The following is a 19,667-nucleotide window of genomic DNA, read 5'->3' as shown; positions in this document are numbered from 1 at the left end:
TTTCAGCAGCAACAGAGAGACTCTGCTGCACCCATACATGCACACACATATGTGCAAATAAATAAATTTTAAAAAACTGTTTTTAAATTCTTATACGTTGAAAAACCAAAATAAAATAAAATAATACACTGCTGAACTAATATTCAGGGAAACTAAATTCACTAAGTAATTTTTGCATGTTTATGTATAAATAAAAAATTTAGGGCTGGAGGCATGGCTTAGCAGTTAAGGCATTTGCATGCAAAGCCAAAGGACCCAGGTTCGATTTCCCAGGACCCACATTAGCCAGACGCACAAGGGGGTGCACGTATCTGGAGTTCATTTGCAGTGGCTGGAGACCCTGGCACGCCCATATTCTCTCTCCCTGACTCTTTCTCTGACAAATACATAAAAATAAAATACTGTGCCGGGTGCGGTGGCACACGCCTTTAATCCCAGCACTTGGGAGGCAGAGGTGGGAGGATCTCAGTAAATTTGAGGCCACCCTGAGACTACATAGTGAATTCCAGGTCAGCCTGGACTAGAGTGAGACCCTGCCTCAAAAAAAATAAAACAAGGGCTGGAGAGATGGCTTAGCGGTTAAGCGCTTGCCTGTGAAGCCTAAGGACCCCGGTTCGAGGCTCGGTTCCCCTGGTCCCACGTTAGCCAGATGCACAAGGGGGTGCACACGTCTGGAGTTCGTTTGCAGAGGCTGGAAGCCCTGGCGCGCCCATTCTCTCTCTCTCCCTCTAACTGTCTTTCTGTGTCTGTCGCTCTCAAATAAATACATTTTAGAAAATAAAATAAATAAAATACTGAAAACAATTAAAGCATATTGGATATAGTGCCCCAACATGAAAATTTGAAGACAATGCATGTGGTGGTTTAAACGCCAATGGGACGCACAGCTTCATGTGTTTGTTTGTGACTACGGTGGGACCTTGATGGGGGAGGTGTGTCACTGAGAGCGGGCCTTGAGGTTTACGAACCCAGCCCCTTGTGCGCTCATAGCTAGCTCGCTGCGGCTGCTTCCTCCCTGCTAACGCCCAGCTGCCTCTCATTCCTCTCCTTCCATGATGAAACTTCCCCTCAAAACCATGTGCCGGACTGGAGAGATGGCTTAGCGGTTAAGCGCTTGCCTGTGAAGCCTAAGGACCTGGTTCGAGGCTCAGTTCCCCAGGTCCCACGTTAGCCAGATGCACAAGGGGGCGCACGCGTCTGGAGTTCGTTTGCAGAGGCTGGAAGCCCTGGCGCGCCCATTCTCTCTCTCTCCCTCTATCTGTCTTTCTCTCTGTGTCTGTCGCTCTCAAATAAATAAATAAAATATTAAAAAAAAAAAAACCATGTGCCACCGTTACTATACAGGTAAATTGGATGTACGGAATAACGTATGGTTTCAAAACCAGACCTTTTGGGGTTAGAGTGTGCCTCAGTGGTCAACCATTTGCCTAGGCTACATTAGAGTTCAACTCAAAACACAAAAGAGAGGTGGGCGTGGTGGCACATGCTTTTATTTTTTTATTTTTTTGTTTTTTGGCTTACTGACCTGGAATGAACTATGTGGCCTCGGGGTGGCCTCGAACTCACGCAATCCTCACGCTTTTCATCTCAGCACAGGTAGGAGGATCACTGGGAGCTCGAGGGCACCCTGAAACCACACAGTGAATTTCAGGTCAGCCCAGGCTACAGCGAGATCCTACCTCAGGGGAAAAAAAAAAAAAAAAAAAGTCAGGTACATTTACAGAAAGATCACCTTGAACGAGTGATGGTAACCCCCGCGGTTAAGGCGCTTGCCTGCGCAGCCCGCCGCAGCCCGCGCTTACCGCCCGCCCGCGCGCCGCCTCGAAAGCGCGCTTCTCCGCCTGCAGCCGCCGCCGCGCCTCCTCGCGAGCGAGCCGCTCGCGCTCCGCCAGCCTCCGCCGGTCCAGCTCTTCAAAGGTTAACCTCAGCTTCCCAGGAAAGAAGGATTCTCCTTTGGCTTCACTTTCCATGTCATCATCCTACGAAAACAAGCCTGCCAGTCACAAAGTGAAACAGCGTTGACCAAACTGGTTTTGGCTGTTGTTGTTCGTCTGGTTGGTGGATGGGTTTTTCGAGGTAGGGTCGCACTCTAGTCCAGGCTGACCTGGAAGTCACTAGGCAGTCTCAGGCTGGCCCCGAACTCACGGTGATGGCGATGCTCCTACCTCTGCCTCCCGACTGCTGGGACTAAAGACATGCGCCACCATGCCCCGCTAAACTGTTTAGATTTGTTCTTTGAAAGACAGTTACCATGACCAGGGAAAGGCACTCTGCTTCCTTGAGGGGTCCTCATGGTTCATCATATCTTACCCTTTTGTCTCCTTCACAGTTAATCCTTTCATTTTCATTTTCTTCTCGTTTTTTCTCTAGATCCTCAACATTCTTTTTCATCTTTCCAGATGCTTTGTATGATTTGACAGGTACTACTGTTATCAGTAATGAATCATCTCCTTCCTGTTTAATAAGATAGGTAATTAGCATATACCTTCTTAACAGAGTTACGTTTAGGGTGCTTGACCTCCATAATTGGTAAAGAGCAGAGAACTTGTGCTTTTTAATGAATCACTTCACTGTTCCATATCTCTCTGAATTCACTGTGCTTCGTTAGTTAATTTACTGAAGTCCATTGGTGACAGGTTTGAGAAGTATTTGATTTGGAAGATGGAGGCAATGTTACTGACTACGTAACAAAACTACACGAACATTGATTGAATTTAGCTACCTGTACACTAATTCCCCAAAGGGCAATGTGCATGAGTGCACTCTAAATCAATTTGATGGTGGATAGCTTCAACTTGAAAGTACAGTTTTTCTGTGATTTCATTTTCCTGTCCAAGGTTTTCAGCACTTCTTAATAAAACTAATATTTATTAAGAAAAACATTATCAATTGATTTTTAATTAGTTTTACTACACAATTTATTGTCATATGAAAAGAAATTACAAAATTTAACACATGCCTCTAAAATAATTGTATTTTCAGTTTATGAAGTTGTAGTTTTAGGTACACCATCAAATTGCTTAAATGGTTTTCCTTTGTTATATTTAAAAAAGGCTAATGTTGTTGTTGTTTTGTTTCTTGTTTTCCGAGGTAGGGTCTCACTCTAGACCAGGCTAACCTGGACTTCACTATAGAGTCTCAGGGTGGCCTCGAACTCTCAGCGATCCTCCTATCTCTGCCTCCCAAGTGCTGGGATTAAAGGTGTGCGCCACCACGCAAGGCTAAATTTTTATTGCTGTTTGGTATTTCTTCTCTACACTAGAATGTAAAAGCTAAAACACAAGCTCTCCAGAACTCTGAGGAGATAAATAATGAAAAGGAAAGTGAATTAAGATGTTAGCACTCAGCAGCCTCAAGTGTTAGTTCAAGAATGAGTCTTAGTGGAATCTCCCAAGCCGACAGCAGTGAGGCCTATATCCTAATCTGACGTTAAAAACAAAAACATACTTTGATTTTAAAACACTAAGCAATAGTGTTTGAAAGTACAAAAGTATGATCTTGCTTTTACAAAAATGTTCTTGTCTTTTGGTTACTGTTATATTTATAAAGTGAAATAAAGACCTTTTAATGTTTTCATAGATAAGATAACTTGTGAATCAAATAATTTTGAGTGACTATTTCATTACAGGAAATGTCTGTTTACCTCTGATGTGGATTCAGTTCCCGTATTGTTTATGTCCTCAATCTATTGAATGAGAATTTCATAACATTACATTACATTGGATTTCTATTTTGGTGCTTTTAAACAAACAACTGAAAAGTAATTTAGTTGTACTTCTGGTAAGATTCTAACCTTGTAATTTTGAGATATTTTAAAATGCTATAAATTAGCCAAATGACCTTTCATTTATTATTATTATTATTATTGTTATTATTATTTTTCAAGGTAGGATCTCACTGCAGCCCAGGCTGACCTGGAATTCACTGTGGAGTCTCAGGGTGGGCTCAAACTCATGGCACTCCTCCTACCTCTGCCTTCCGAGTCCTGGGATTAAAGGCGTGTGCCACCACACCCAGCTCAAATGACCTTTGAAATGGAGATCAAATTTTATATTGTTTTGCATTTTAATACCAACATAAATATCTAGGGAACAGCATATTAAAAAATCTTAAGGGCTATAGAGATGATTCAGTGGTTAAGGCACTTGCCTGCAAAGCATGAGGACACTAGTTTGATTCCCGGGAACCCACATAAAACCAAATGCACAAGGTGGTGCAAGTGTCTGGAGTTTGTTTGCAGTGGCTAGAGGCCCTGGCATGCCCATTCTCTCTCAAATAAATAAATTTTAAAATTAACTTAAAATAGGCTGGAGAGATGGCTTAGCAGTTAAGTGCCGAGGCTCAATTCCCCAGGACCCACGTTAGCCAGATGCACAAGAGGACACACGCATCTGGAGTTCCTTTGCAGTGGCTGGAAGCCCTGGCGCGCCCATTCTCTCTCTCTCTCTCTCTATCTGCCTCTTTCTCTGTGTCTGTTGCTCTCAAATAAATAAATAAATAAATGAACAACAAAAAAAAAAACCTTAAAATAAGGACAAGTTAAGATGAAGCCCACCTTAGTCAATCAGGAACTTGACCTGTGAGTTCTCATGAAACAATTGTTTTTTCAAGGTCTGGTCTCACTCTAGCTCTGCCTCCTGAGTGCTGGGATTAAGTTGTGCCACCATGCCAGGAAACTTCCTTTTTAAAAAAATGTCTTCTGCACTCCCTCTCTTTTAAAGATACCTTTCTTCCACCATTAGGTTCTCTTTTCCTAAGTTGATGAATATGAATTTTGCTCATCAGTGTATCCTCCAAGATGACCAGATAATACCACAGCAAGATTTCCCACAGAAGCCAGGCATGGTGACACATGTCTTTAATTCCAGTACCTTAGAGGCTGAAGTAGCAGGATCAGCATGAGTTCAAGGCCAGCTTGGGACTACAGTGATACTCTGCCTCAAAAACAAAACCCAAAAAGATTTCCCCACAGGCTGTATTGGATTTGTTTTTGTTTTTGTTTTTTAGGTTTTTTGAGGTAGGTTCTCACTCTAGTCCAGGCTGACCTGGAATCCCCTATGTACTCTCAAGGTGGCCTCGAACTCACAGTGACCCTCCCACTTCTGTCTCCCAAGTGCTGGAATTAAAGGTGTGTACCACCACGGCCAGCTGCTATACCCATTTTTAAATTCTTTATAATATCCTAGAATTTCAGCACTGGTACTTGTCTTAATGTTCACTTCAACCAATCCCAACTCAGAAATGCCTTCCACAGCATTACACATATGTATTTGTATAAATGGGTTGTGTAGACATACATTAAAATTTCTTCCAAAAAAATGTGATAAAAAGCCTGGGTGTGGTGGTGCACGCCTTTAATCCCAGCACTTCGAAGGCAGAGGTAGGATGATCCCCATGAGTTCAAGGCCACCCTGAGAATACATAATGAATTCCAGGTCAGCCTGGGCTAGAGTGAGACCCTACCCTCAAAAAAAAAAAAAAAAAAAGCAAAAAACACGTATTTATGTATTCCTTATATTCAAGGATAGATTACATTATATTCAACTTGAATTTCAATTAGGCTTTACATATTTACAAGATGAAATTACTGTGAATACATTGCCCTGCCTACATATTCTCACTTTAATAGCCTAGAACTTCATAAACCAGGAACCTGCGGCACCCTGACACGTAGCAAGTATTTGAAATATGTAAAAGACTGGTTATTTTTTGTTGTTGTTATTTTTAGTTTTTCAAGGTTGGGTCTCAGGGTTTCACTCTAGCTCAGGCTGACCAGGAATTCACTGCGTAGTCGCAGGGTGGCCTCGAAGTCACAGTGATCCCCCTACCTCTGCCTCCCAAGTGCTGGGATGAAAGTGTGCACCACCACACCTGGCTATTAAGACTGGTTCTTTTTTTTTTTTTTTTTTTAATTTTATTTATTTGAGAGTGACAGGCAGAGAGAGAAAGAGACAGAGAGATAGATACAGAATGGGCACACCAGGGCCTCTAGCCACTGCAAAGGACCTCCAGATGCGTGTGCCCCTTGTGCATCTGGCTAATGTGGGTCCTGGGGAATCGAGCCTCCAACCGGGGTCCTTAGGCTTGACAGGCAAGTGCTTAACCGCTAAATAATCTCTCCAGCCCAAGACTGGTTCTTTTTTATGGCTATATTTTATTTCCATTTGTCTCTGAGAATCCTGTTTTGATTATACTCACACTTACTGCTTCAACACTCACGTAGTTTCCTATGAGAAAGCACTGCCTAACATATCCAGTCAGTCTAGGAAACAGTCACTGCTACAAGAGACTTCAGCCTGTGTCCATACTCCATGATCCTCTCGACGTGAAGTGGTTTATTCCCCTACTTTATTACTTGTTTATTTGGTTTTTCGAGGTAGGGTCTCACTCTAGCTCAGGCTGACCTGGAATTCACTATGGAGTCTCAGGGTGGCCTTGAACTCACGGCGATCCTCCTACCTCTGCCTTCCGAGTGCTGGGATTAAAGGCGTGCACCACCACGCCCGGCCCCTTACTTTATAATTTATAACATTATTATGTTGCTGATGTGTCTACAAGCTTAGGTATTTATAAGTGCATCATTATAGATTTGACCATTTATAGTAATTCTCACTTTATAGTTTTGTTTCCTTATAAAAATTTCACTGCAAGTGCCTGACATTTCCTACACAAGACCATCATAATAGGAAGAAAATATCATGACATCAAAATAAAAGAGACTGATTGAGAGGGGGAAAGGGTATGATGGAGAGCAGAGTTGCAAAGGGGAAAATGGGGGGAGGGAGGGAATTACCATGGGTTATTGTCTACAATTATAGAAGTTGTCAATAAAAAAAATAACTTTTTAATTTTGGTTTTTCGAGGTAGGGTCTCACTCTGGTCCAGGCTGACCTGGAATTAACTATGTAGTCTCTGGGTGGCCTTGAACTCATAGCGATCCGCCTACCTCTGCATCCCAAGTTCTGGGATTAAAGGCGTGTGCCACCACGCCCGGCTTAGAAATAAATTTTTAAAAATTTCACTGAAATGAGCAGTTGTCTTTCCTGACTTACAAAAGCATGGTGAAGTACAATGAACCTTTCTTCAGGTAAGGGGATGGAGAGTAACAAGATATAGAAAATTCTCATTCTTTCTTTTTTCTTTGGTTTTTTGAGATAGGGTCTCATGCTAGCTCAGGCTGTCCTGGGTTTCACTATGGAGTCTCAGGGTGGCCTTGAACTCACAGCAATCCTCCTATCTCTGCCTCTCGAGTGCTGGGACTCAAGGCGTGCACCACCATGCCCGGCCTCATTTTTTGTAATAGTCAGCTTGGCATATCGCCTGTGTCATGGGAGAGGTTATCTGCAGACTCAGTTAATGTGTTGCTGGGCATGCACATAAGGAGCATGCTTTCTCCTCGTTAGCACTGTACACCCACAGCAGACGCAAGGCACTTTGCATGACCTTAGCAGAGCATCACTCCAGGGTGGCTCCACAGAATTCCTGGGCTGGGAAGATGGCTCAGTGATTAAAGTGCTTACCTGCTAAGCGGGCACTTCTCAACCATGCCAAGAAAAAGTTGACGTGTGGACGGACAGTATAGATAATATGGACAAAATGACAAGATCACATATAACAAAAATCATGTCACAGGGTTGGAAAGATGGCTTAGCAGTTAAGGAGCTTGCCTGCAAAGCCTAAGGACCCAGGTTCAATTCCTCAGTACCCATGAAAATCGGAGGCACAAGGTGATGCATGCATCTGGAGTTCATTTGTAGTTCATTTGTAGTTCATTTATAGTATATATGTGTGTGTGTGTGTGTGTGTGTGTGTGTGTGTGTGTATGTATGTTTTTTTGTTTGTTTGTTTTGTTTTTCAAGGTAGGGGTCTCGTTCTAGCCCAGGCTGACCTAGAATTCACTATGGAGTCTCAGGGTGGCCTCACACTCATGGTGACCCTCCTACCTCTGCCTGGCTCTGACATTGAATATTTTTAAGTATTTTTAAAATTTATTTGAGAGAGCCAGGTGTGGTGGCGCGCACCTTTAATCCCAGCACTTGGGAGGCAGAGGTAGGAGGATCACTCTGAGTTCGAAAAGGGATACAAATTGGAAAGGAAGAGATCAAGTTATCATTATTTGCATATGACTCTATCCATAAAGGACCCTAAAGACTCTACCAGCAAACTGCTAGAGCTGATAAACACCTATAGCCATGTAGCAGGATATAAAATAAACACACAGAAATCAGTAGCCTTCCTCTATGCTAACAACAAACACATAGAGGATGAAATCAGAGAATTATTCCTACTCACAGATGCATCAAAAAAAAAATAATAATAAAATACCTTGGAATAAACCTAACCAAGGAAGTAAAGGATCTCTACAATGAAAACTTTAAAGCACTCAAGCAAGAAATTGCAGAAGACACTAGGATATGCAAAGACATCCCTTGTTCTTCGATCAGAATCATCAATATTGTGAAATGGCAATCTTACCAAAATTACCAATCTACACATTTAATGCAATCCCCATCAAAATTCCAATGGCAATTCCAATTCCTTCTATCTCTCCATGCACAAGAATTAAGTCCAGGGGGAGGGAGGGAATTACCATGGGATTTTTTTTATAATCATGGAAAATGCTAATAAAAATTAAAAAAAAAGAATTAAGTCCAAATGGATTAAAGACCTTAACATCAGACCTGAAACTCTGAAGCTGCTAGAGGAAAAAGTAGGGGAAACCCTTCAACATATTTGTGGTGGTTTGATTCAGGTGTCCCCCATAAACTTAGGTGTTCTGAATGCTAGCTCCCCAGCTGATGGAGATTTGGGAATTAATGCCTCCTGGAGGGAGTGTATTGTTGGGGGCGGGCTTATGGGCTTTATAGCCAGTTTCCCCATGCCAGTGTTTGGCACACCCTCCTGTTGCTGTGGTCCATCTTATGTTGGCCAGCGGGTGATGTCCACCCTCTGCTCATGCCATCGTTTTCCCCTGCCATCGTGGAGCTTCCCCTCGAGCCTGTAAGCCAAATAAACCTCTTTTTCCCAGAAGCTGCTCTTGGTTGGGTGATTTCTACCAGCAATGCGAACCAGACTGCAACAATATTGGTCTTGGCAAAGACTTTCTGAATATAACCCCAATTACTCAGGCAAAAATCCACAGATTAACTGCTGGCACGTCATGAAATTACAAAGCTTTTGCATGGCAAAGGACACTGTGAATAGAGCAAAAAGGCAACCTACAGAATGGGAGAAAATCTTTGCCAGCTATACATCTGATGGAGGATTAATATCTGGGATATACAAAGAACTCGAAAAATTAAATAATAAGAAATTAAACAACCCAATTAAAAAATGGGCTATGGAACTAAATGGAGAATTCTCAAAAGAAGAAATACAGAGGGCATGTAAGCATCTAAAACATTGTTCTGTATCCCTAGTCATCAGGGAAATGCAGACTAATGCATCTCACTCCTGTCAGATTGGCCACCATCATGAAAACAAATGATCATAAATGCTGGCGAGGATGTGGAAAAAGAGGAACCCTTCTACACTGTTGATGGGAATGCAATCTGGTCCAGCCATTGTGGAAATCAGTGTGGAGGTTCCTGAGACAGCTAAAAATAGATCTACCATATGACCCAACTATACCACTCCTAGGAATATATCCTAAGGACTCATCTCACTACCTTAGAGATACTTGCTCGACCACATTTACTGCTGCTCAATTCACAATAGCTGGGAAATGGAACCAGCCTAGATGTCCCTCAACTGATGAGTGGATAATGAAGATGTGGCACATTTATCCAATGGAGTTCTATTCAGTGGTAAAGAAAAATGAAGTTACGAAATTTGCAGAAAAATGGGTGGATCTGGAAAGGATTACACTAAGTGAGGTAACCCAAGCCCAAAAAACCAAATGTTGCATGTTCTCTCTCATATGTGGATCCTAGCTATAGATGATTGGACTTCTGTGTTAGTAGGAAGAAAACTCATTAGCAAAGGCCAGTAAGATAGAAAAGAGATATAAAAGGAAGAGAAAGGAAGGGAGGAGGGTACTTAATACGATGGTATTGTATATATGTAAGTAGAAGAATAGATTAATGGGGGTGAAAAGGCCCAAGTGAGGTCAGGGTAAGAGATTGAGTAAAAGAAAGGTGGAGGGAGGGCTAATCAAAATCTAAGAGGAGGGCTGGAGAGATGGCTTAGCGGTTAAGTGCTTGCCTATGAAGCCTAAGGACCCTGGTTTGAGGCTCGACTCCTCAGGACCCACGTTAGCCAGATGCTCAAAGGGGCGCATGCGTTTAGAGTTCGTTTGCAGTGGCTGGAGGCCCTAGCGCACCCATTCTCTATCTCTCTCTCTCTGCCTCTTTCTCTGTCTGTCACTCTCAAATAAATAAATTAATTAATTAGAAAAAATCTAAGAGGATATAAATAAATCATATGGAAACCTACTTTTTTGGACAATGGAACATTCAGGAGCTATAGATTGTTACTAGAAAATTTTCAGTGCTAGGGATGGGATACCTTCCATTTGGGAAGTTGTTGGCCAGGGAGGCCTCTGATGCCCTCAAAACATTATAGGCCACTGCCGAGGCCCTTGGTTTCCCACCAGGAATAGATGGTAAGACCCTATTGCTGAAGACTCCACATACTTGGGCTGCAAGGCCACTGAGAAATCCTGCTAGAACTGAGCTGATAACCTCCTCCATGTAGGCCAGCTGACAGAAAGCTGGAAGAAGCCATTCTGCATGCAGTTCAATGGGAGAGAGAAAAATCACCAGTGAAGATCCTCAACAGTGGACACTGCAAGCCTTATATTTGGCCAGCCAGGCCAAATGAGCCAACAGGTGCAATAGTGGCACGTCTGTTGTGGGGAAAATCAAATGCCCTCTAATTGGACTGTAGGCCTGCTCCATGGGAGGGAATATTTCCCTGATACTGAAAATTTAAAACAGGGGTAGTCATGAGCCCTAAGGGTATAACATTTGTTGCTGTCTGGCTAAATGTATATACTATGTTTATCAAACTGCCCAGTAAGCACTTCTCTTAATGTTCATACCCTTATATTAATGCTATTCTCACTTTTGGTAGAGATTCTTCTTTTCAGTTGACAGTGACCTTGGGATGACTCAGAAGGTATCATGGTGATGAAAGAAATGACCGCAGTGCTCAGTACTGCAATATCTGTATCACACCTTCCAAGGCTCAGAGTCTAATGCGGAAGAGGTGGTGGAAAGAATGTAAGAGCCAAAGGAAGAGTAGGACTCCATACAACATGCTCCCTCAAGACACAAAAAGGCCTGGATATCCATGACCTCACAGTGCCTGACACTACCTGCACAAGACCATCACAAGAGGAGGAAAAGATCATGACATCAAAATTAAAAGAGAGACTGATTGAGATGGGGAGGGGGTATGATGGAGAATGGAGTTTCAAAGGAGAAAGTTGGGGGAGGGAGGGTATTACCATGGGATATTGTTTACAATCATGGAAGATGTTATTAAAAAAATAATAAATAAAGCCAGGCGTGGTGGCGCACGCCTTTAATCCCAGCACTCAGGAGGCAGAGGTAGGAGGACTGTCGTGAGTTCAAAACCACCCTGAGACTACACAGTGAATTCCAGGTCAGCCTGGGCTACAGTGAGACCCTACCTTGGAAAACCAAAAATAAAATAAAATAAAATAAAATAAAATAAAATAAAATAATAATAAATAAATAAATTATTTGAGAGAGAGAAAAAGAGGCAGAGAAAAAAAGAATGGGTACATGAGGGCCTTCAGCTGCTGCAAATGAACTCCAGTTTGCCTCCTTGTGCACATGTGTGACACGGAGTCTGGCTTACATGGAACCTGGAGACTCAGACATGGGTTCTTAGGCTTCACAGGCAAGTTCGTCAAGCCGTCTCTCCAGCCCAAATGTTTTTGTTTTTTTTTCCTTAAAATATTTTTTTCTATTTAATTTTTTTAGGTTAGCGTTTATTAATAGGTTTACATTTCATTAAATATTTTAATTAAGCAACATATTGATTAGTTTTCATTTGTACATTTAGTTTCAGAAGCAAACACCAAGTTAATATTTAGTGTGTACCTGCTCAGCTCTTTTTGCTAATTCACGCTGTATTTTCCTCTTTTCTAACAAATCCTGCTCAATTCTGCGTTTTCGTTCCTCCTCTGTTCTCTTCCTTTGCTCTTCTTGTCTTTGTTTCTCCATTTCAGCAAATTTACCTTTAACAGTCCCTAAAGATGAAAAATACGGGGCAGGAACGATGGCTTAGTGGTTAAGGCCTATGCCTGCAAAACCACAGGATCCCAGTTTGATTCCCCAGGACCCACGTAAGCCAGATGCACAAGATACACAGATACACACGTGTCTGGAGTTTGTTTGCAGTGGATGGATGCCCTGGCGCACCCATTCTCTTCTCCCCTTTCTCTCTCTCAAATAAATAAATAATAATAAATTAAATAAAATATACAGAAGAAAAATATGTGCTAGTTTGTTATGTTTCTTTCTCTGGGAATTTCATTCACTATCCATCCTCAAGCGTCTTACCTGTCAGCTTTGGGACATAGGCCTTTTCTACTGCAGAAGATTGCTCATCCTCCTCATCAGAAGCAAGCATTTCTTTAATCTAGGTGGTTAGATAAATTAGCATGAGCTCATGTCACCCAGTTAGACTAAACCATATTACAACAGTTCCCCTTAGCCTCAGGTGGTACCACTAAGGCCACAGATGGTGCCAAGCCCTGCAGATGCTGCTTGTTTGTTTGTTTGTTTGAGGTAGGATCTTGCTCTAGCCCAGGCTGACCTGAATCTGCTATGTAGTCCTAGACTAGCCTGGAACTCACAATGATCCTCCTGCTTCTGCCCCCCAAGTGCTGGGACTGAAGGCGTGCACCACCACACCCAGCAACATCTTTTGTCACCCGTTAATAAACCTCTAATAATTAAGCACAGAAAGAGACTAAGAACAATAAATATGAATAGAAAATAGAGCAGTTATAAAAGTATATTGTAAGGTTTGAGAGATGGCTTAGTGGTTAAGGTGCTTGCCTATGAAACCTAAGGACCCAGGTTCAATTCCCCAGTACCCATATAAGCTAGCTGCACAAGGTGATACATGTGTCTGGAGTTTGTTTGCAGTGGATAGAGGCCCTGGAATGCCCATTCTCTCTTTCTGTCTGCGTCGTTATCTCTCTCTCTCAAATAAATGAATAAAATATTTTTTAAAATGGCCAGGCATGGTGGTTCACACCTTTAATCTCAGCACTCTGGAGCAGAGGTAGGAGAATTGCTGTGAGTTTGAGGCCAGCCTAGAGCTACAGAGTGAGTTCCAGGTCAGCCTGGGCTAGAGTGAGGCCCCACCTCAGAAAAACAAAAACAAGCAAACATATATACATATATTAATAACATTTATTTAAAATGTATGAACTGTTTATTTCAGGAATTTTCTATTTGAGAGATAGAGAAAAAGAAAATGGGTGCACCAGGGCCTCTAGCCACTGCAAATGAACTCCAGACACATATGTCTCCATGACCATGTGGCTTACATGGGTTCTGAGAAATTGAACTTGGGTTCTTTTTTTCTTTTCTTCTCTTTCTCTTCTTTTTTTAATTTAGAGAGAGAGGGAATTGGTGTGCCAGGGACTTAGCCACTGACATCAAACTCCAGATGCTTGCACCACCTCGTTGGCATGTGAAACCTTGTGCTTGCCTCACCTTTGTGCATCTGGCTTACATGGGATCTGGAGACGAAAGCATGGGTCCTTAGGCTTCACAGGTAAGCGCCTTCACTGCTAAGCCATCTCTCCAGCTCAGGAATTTTCTGTCTACTATATTTGGACCACGGCTCACTGCAGATAACTGAAACAGTGGAAGTAAAAGTGCAGGCCCGGGAGAGTGTTGTCTGTGCCAAGTTGAAATGCACTTACAAATGCAGAGGTGGGGCTGGAGAGATGGCTTAGTGGTTAAGCGCTTGCCTGTGAAGCCTAAGGACCCCGGTTCGAGGCTCGGTTCCCCAGGTCCCACGTTAGTCAGATGCACAAGGGTGCGTACGTGTCTGGAGTTTGTTTGCAGTGGTTGGAGGCCCTGGCGCGCCCATTCTTTCTCTCTCTCTCTCTCCTTCTGTCTCTTTCTCTCTCTGTCTGTTGCTCTCAAATAAATAAATAAAATAAACAAAAAAAATGCAGAGGTGTTGTAATTACAGTTTACATGAGAGGTTAGTGTGAAGATTGAGTTAAAAACATAGAAACAAGACATTTGCACAGGAATGAAATAAAATAAACAACCTCCTGCTTTCTCCTGTTCCATTCTCTCTCTCTAATAAATTGTTCTTTTCTTCGTTGCTTTTCGTCTCTAGTTCTCCTTTGATTCCTCTCTTCCCTGGCCTTCTGCATGGCTTCAAACTTATCCTTCACATCGCCCTTGCCAAGTCTGGGCACATAGGACTTGGGGACAGGTTTAGATGAAGAAAGCAGAATCTTCATTAGACGAAAACAGAAGGAAATGGAGGGAAGAAATTAGGCAAAGATAAGAATATGACACATAGAAATACTTACTGAAACAGAAAATAGAAATAACTTTGAAACCTCTATCTGGACCATCACAACCTGAGTAGACATACTCTAAAAGAATTAGAACATGAAATTACAGAAACTGAGAGTAGAACCTTTACTAGTAAAATTCTTTAAAAGAGAAGTCCCATTTTGTTAGTAGCCATCCACTAAAGCTGTGGGGCAGTGAAAGAGAAAAGTCAAATACTGAGCTCTAAGCAAAACAACCCATCTCCAAAGTTCTTTGTTCTAGGAGATAAAGGAAAAGATAGATATATTGGGATTTTGAGATAGGGTCTCATTCTAGTGTCCTGACAGACCTGGAACTCTCTCAGTAGCCCAGGCTGGCCTCAAACTCATGGTGACCCTTCTGCCTCTGTCTCCCAAGTGCTGGGAATAAAGGCATGAACCACCATGCCCGGCAAAATTTGTGTTTTGGTTTTTGTTTTTCAAGGTGGGGTCTTGCTCTAACTCAGTCTGATGGCTGACCTGGAATTCACTCTAGTCTCAGGGTGACCTCAAACTCACAGCAATCCTCCTACCTCTGCCTTCCAAATGCTTGGGATTAAAGGCATGCACCACCATGCCTAGCAAAAATGATATATTTTAAATAATTATTAATAAAATAAATATTATATATTTGAAAAATAAGCTTCTTATTGGATGTTCTCATTCTGTTACTAAAGATTCAAATTAACCTCTCTTGCTTAAATGCTATTTATTGATTTCAGGAATTATATGACGTTGGAAACAAAGTGGGAGATTAGACTTTAAACATATCTGGCTGTTTTCCACGCCTAGTCTGAGCCAAGCGAAGGCCCATTTCCTCCCCTGCGAGGCTGAGGTAGGTGCACGGGGTGAATGTTCTTCCCACCGATGACCTTGTACGAGACTGACTCCTCACGCCGGACAGACTTCGAGAGGAACTTCCCGCCAGCAATGAGCTCCCTACAGCAGGGGAATTCATCTGGAAGAGGACTGGAGAAAAGATTTTCCCCTCTCCTAAAACCAGTAATGCAATTATTTTCATCTTTTTCAGAAGTTGGTATCTCAAAGTTTTAGGAAATAAAACCTTAGTGCCAGGACAGCACACCCTTTCTCCCAGTGATAACCACACGGGCGTGGTAATCTGTGGCGCTCGGGCCGGTATTTTACAATCTGCCATGTGTTACGGGCCACCTAAGGTTTTGTCACAGTTGTCATTTTGCAGTGGCAGCAAATGAGGTTGCATAAGGCTCAGTAACTAAAGCCAAGAACCTGGAGACAATGTAACGCTTACAGAGATGTCACCGCAGCTGCAAAAGAACCCTCACCTGGGGCGAACTAGCGCTTCCTCCTCTGCAGCTAGGTGAAACCTCATTTTTTAACTAAAAAAAAAAAAAAATACTGAAAGGGTAATTTTGAAGAGTTACCAAGATATTTAAAATTCTACTCAAGATGCTAGGGTTACTTCATATCCATGTCACTACCATTCACAAATTTACACACGCCTTCCAGGATCCCAATGAAAAATGACGAAGACCAGCCCAAACATGATTTTCAATCAAATGATCCCTTCAACAAGTCTATAAGCCCCTCTCCCTCCCCCACCCCAGCCCCCAGCTTGGAGACCTACCTCCGTCTTCTGTGAAATGTCACTCATGTTTGCTCTGCGTGGTTTGGGGCTGGTGAAGCTTTGTATACTTTTGCACCTGTAAAAAAATATTAACATTGTGTAAGAATTGTAATGAACCTTTGATACATTGCTTATTCTTAAACTTTTTTTTATTTTTATTTTGAGAGGGAGAAAGAGATAGAGAGAAAGAGAGGGAATGGATGGGTGCACTAGGGCCTTCAGTCACTGCAAATGAACTCCAGACTCATGTGCCACCTTGTTCATCTAGCTTTAAGTGGGTATTGGGCAATCAAACCTTGGTCTTTTGGCTTTGCAGTCAAGTGCTTTAACCACTAAGCAACTTCTCCTGCCCAATATTGTTTTTTAATTGTTATTTATTTATTTATTTTGAGAGTGGCAGAGAGAGAGAGAATGGGCATACCAGGGCCTCCAGCCCCTGCAAATGAACTGCAGATGCATGTGTCCCCTTGTGCATCTAGCTAACATGTTTGGGCTGGAGAGATGGCCTAGTGGTTAAGCACTTGCCTGTGAAGCCTAAGGACCCCGGTTTGAGGCTAGATTCCCCAGGACCCACGTTAGCCAGATGCACAAGGGGGCGCGCGTGTCTGGAGTTCGTTTGCAGGGGCTGGAGGCCTGGCTCACCCATTCTCTCTCTCTGCCTCTTTCTCTCTCTCTCTGTCACTCTCTAATCAATACACAAAAATAAATTAAAAAAAAAATAACATGTTCATTTCCCCTCAAAAATGTAAACAAAAGCTGGGCATGGTGGCCTACGCCTTTAATCCCAGCACTTGGGAGGCAGAGGTAGAAGGATTGCCGTGAGTTCGAAGCCTGAGAATACAGAGTGAATTCCAGGTCAGCCTGGACTAGAGTGAAACTGTGCAGGGCTGGAGAACAAGAGAGAGCGTGAAAGCTGGCATGACCCATGCCAGGGCCTCCAGCCACTGCAATCGAACTCCAGGCACGTGCAACTGCATCCCCTTGTGCGCCTGGCTTATGTGGGTTCTGAGGAGTCAAACCTTGGTCGTTAGGCTTTGCAGGCAAGTGCCTTAACCGCTGAGCCATCTCTCTAGCCATTAACATGCTTTTTAAATGCACTTAGACTTCTAGGTGTATCTGATATAAATTTTAAAAGTATGTTGTTAAACATCTTAGATATCAGTCTAGTCTGTCTTCTTCACTGTTTTATTTGGAAATGTCCAGGCCAAAGAAAAAATAAACATGTAAATTTCCAGAGACCACTGTTTGGAACTGCCCATAATCCATAACTAATGATTAGCTTCGACAATGGCAGCTTACCCGCTCGTTGCACTATTTAACCACCCACACATCCATAACCAACAATGAGCGTCAATGACCAGCAGCCTAGCTGTTCCGTTTTCTTCCAGAATACCATCTATATAGATGCCTGAAATCCTACCCCAGCCGCCCCAGCCCACCACACTGTATGGAGTCTGTCCTCCTGCCTATTCAGAATTACACTTCGTGTTCTCTCTTGGAAAGGCTTAACCACAAGAAACAAGAAAACCTGTTAGTAAACTAATGAAAAGTTGCATAAGTTGCATACTGAGTACAATGTAAGAATTTTTATTTGTTTGTTTGCTTTTTCAAGGTAGGGTCTCACACTAGCTCAGGCTGACCTGGAATTCACTATGTAGTCTCAGGGTGGCCTCGAACTCTCAGTGATCCTCCTACCTCTGCCTCCCGAGTGCTGGAATGAAAGACGAACACGCCTAGCAGGAATACATTCTTTTCTAAAAGTTCTTAAAAATTATTTGTTTATTTATTTGAGAGAGAGGAAGAGGCAAAGAGAAAGAGAGAATGGGCATGCCTCCGTGCAAACTAACTCCACACACATGTGCCTCTTGTGCCTATGACTTACGTGGGTCCTGGGGAATTTGAACTGGGGTCCTTGGGCTTCACAGGCAAATGCCTTAACCACTAAACCATTTCCTCAGCCCCAGAAATACATTCTTATATCTGTCTCTACACTCAAACTACTGTGATACATTGTCTTAAATGAAGAAAATATGACCTCACACAAGTGTGTACTTGGAGGAAGAAGGACTTCATTGACCCCTAAAAGGCCCCACAGCAGGCTGGAGAGATGGCTCAGCAGTTAAGACACTTGCTTGCAAAACCTAACAAACTGAATTCAGTTCCCCAGCACCGACATCACGCCAGATGCACAAGATGTCACATGCCTCTGAAGTTCATCTGCAGGGGCTGAAGTCCCCGGCTTGCCCACTGCCCATATTCTCTCTCTCTCTCTCTTCCTCTCTCTCAAATAAATTTAAAAAATTAAAAAATTTTGAACTTAAGAAAAAAAAAAAAGGTCCCATGGGCTCACAGGGATTCTCAGACTATACTTTGAAATTTGCTGACCACAGAAGAGAGCATCTCACCAAATCAAGTTCTTAGCATATAAAGTAAAATGATAGACACACATTCGTTTAACGTGGTTTAGAATGCCAAATTAAAAAAAAAAAATGGTTTAACTTAAGTTCTATATTCAGCAACCAAATGCGAAAGGATTTTCTCTCTAGAATTCCACAGGTCTGGGTCTCTGACCGTGAGCAGCGCGGCGCAGTACCGGGGGCCACCTGACGGGGGCAGCAGCAGCGCAGCGGCGAGCTTGGGAGTAGAAATGAGCGGAGCCCGCCGCCCCAGCGCGGGGTGAGCGCGAGGAGCGCAGGCGGCTCAGCCAGTGCACAGCATACGGAACAGGCTGGTGGCCTCCCCGGGTTCAACGCCCGTGCCCGGGAGAGGGAGAGCACTGGCCCAAGGGACAAGGTTTAACATGGAGCTGGTCAGAATACAGGCTAGGGCGACAAAAGGACTTAGGAACAGCCATCTAGTTTACCGTTCTCCTGTTAAATGAAGAGAACAAAGTGTCTGTCACGAGAACAAGATCCATTTCCTATGCCTGTACATAGTTCATGCTCTATGCCGACATACAGCCCGCGTCCTCTGTGTGTACACACCCGTCAAGGGTGGACTTCTGCCAGGCGCCCTGATACATGCCTTTGGTTTTGCAGGCAAGCGCCTTAACGGCTAAGCCAGCTCTCTGGCCCTAGATCTTTTTTTTTCTTTATTTATCTTCTTTTATTTTTATCAATTTACTTGAGAGAGAGGGGGGAAGAGGGAGAGACAGAGAGAATGGGTGCATAAATGAATTCAGACGCATGTGCCACCTTGTGAATCTGGCTTACGTAGGTCCTAGAGAATCGAACCTGGGTTCTCTGGCTTTGCAGGCAAGCACCTTAGCCACTAAGCCATCTCTCCAGCCCCCTAGATTTTTTTTAAAAAATATATTTATTTATTTGAGCAGTAGAGAAAGAAGCAGACAGAGAGAGGAGGAAGAGAATGGGCATGCGAGGGTCCCAGCCACTGCAAACGAACTCCAGATGCATGGTACCACCTTGCGCATCTGGCTTACACGGGTGCTGGAGAACAACTGAACCTGGGTCCTTAGGCTTCACAGGCAAGTGCCTAAATGCCATCTCTCCAGCCCCTGAG

The 19,667-nt window shown here is 43.1% G+C and overlaps 1 protein-coding gene across 1 annotated transcript in view; it reads right to left on the bottom strand.

Moving 5' to 3' along the window:
* The window catches only part of Nexn (nexilin F-actin binding protein), a 28,287-nt gene extending 12,073 nt beyond the window's left edge, over positions 1-16,214 (bottom strand). The window contains exons 1-7 of the mRNA XM_045138718.1: positions 16,149-16,214; positions 14,270-14,461; positions 12,534-12,612; positions 12,072-12,220; positions 3,644-3,685; positions 2,311-2,454; positions 1,803-1,979 (exon numbers count right to left, since the gene is read on the bottom strand). Coding sequence (XP_044994653.1) covers positions 1,803-1,979; positions 2,311-2,454; positions 3,644-3,685; positions 12,072-12,220; positions 12,534-12,612; positions 14,270-14,461; positions 16,149-16,175 — 810 coding nt within the window. The 5' untranslated portion in view covers positions 16,176-16,214. The remainder of the gene's footprint in view (positions 1-1,802; positions 1,980-2,310; positions 2,455-3,643; positions 3,686-12,071; positions 12,221-12,533; positions 12,613-14,269; positions 14,462-16,148) is intronic.
* Between the last annotated feature and the right edge of the window lie 3,453 nt (positions 16,215-19,667).

The sequence above is a fragment of the Jaculus jaculus genome, chromosome 19 (assembly GCF_020740685.1).
Source record: "Jaculus jaculus isolate mJacJac1 chromosome 19, mJacJac1.mat.Y.cur, whole genome shotgun sequence".
NCBI classification, from domain to species: Eukaryota; Metazoa; Chordata; class Mammalia; order Rodentia; family Dipodidae; genus Jaculus; species Jaculus jaculus.
Note: the sequence above shows the minus strand (reverse complement) of the source record. Positions and strands in the feature narration are given on the sequence as shown.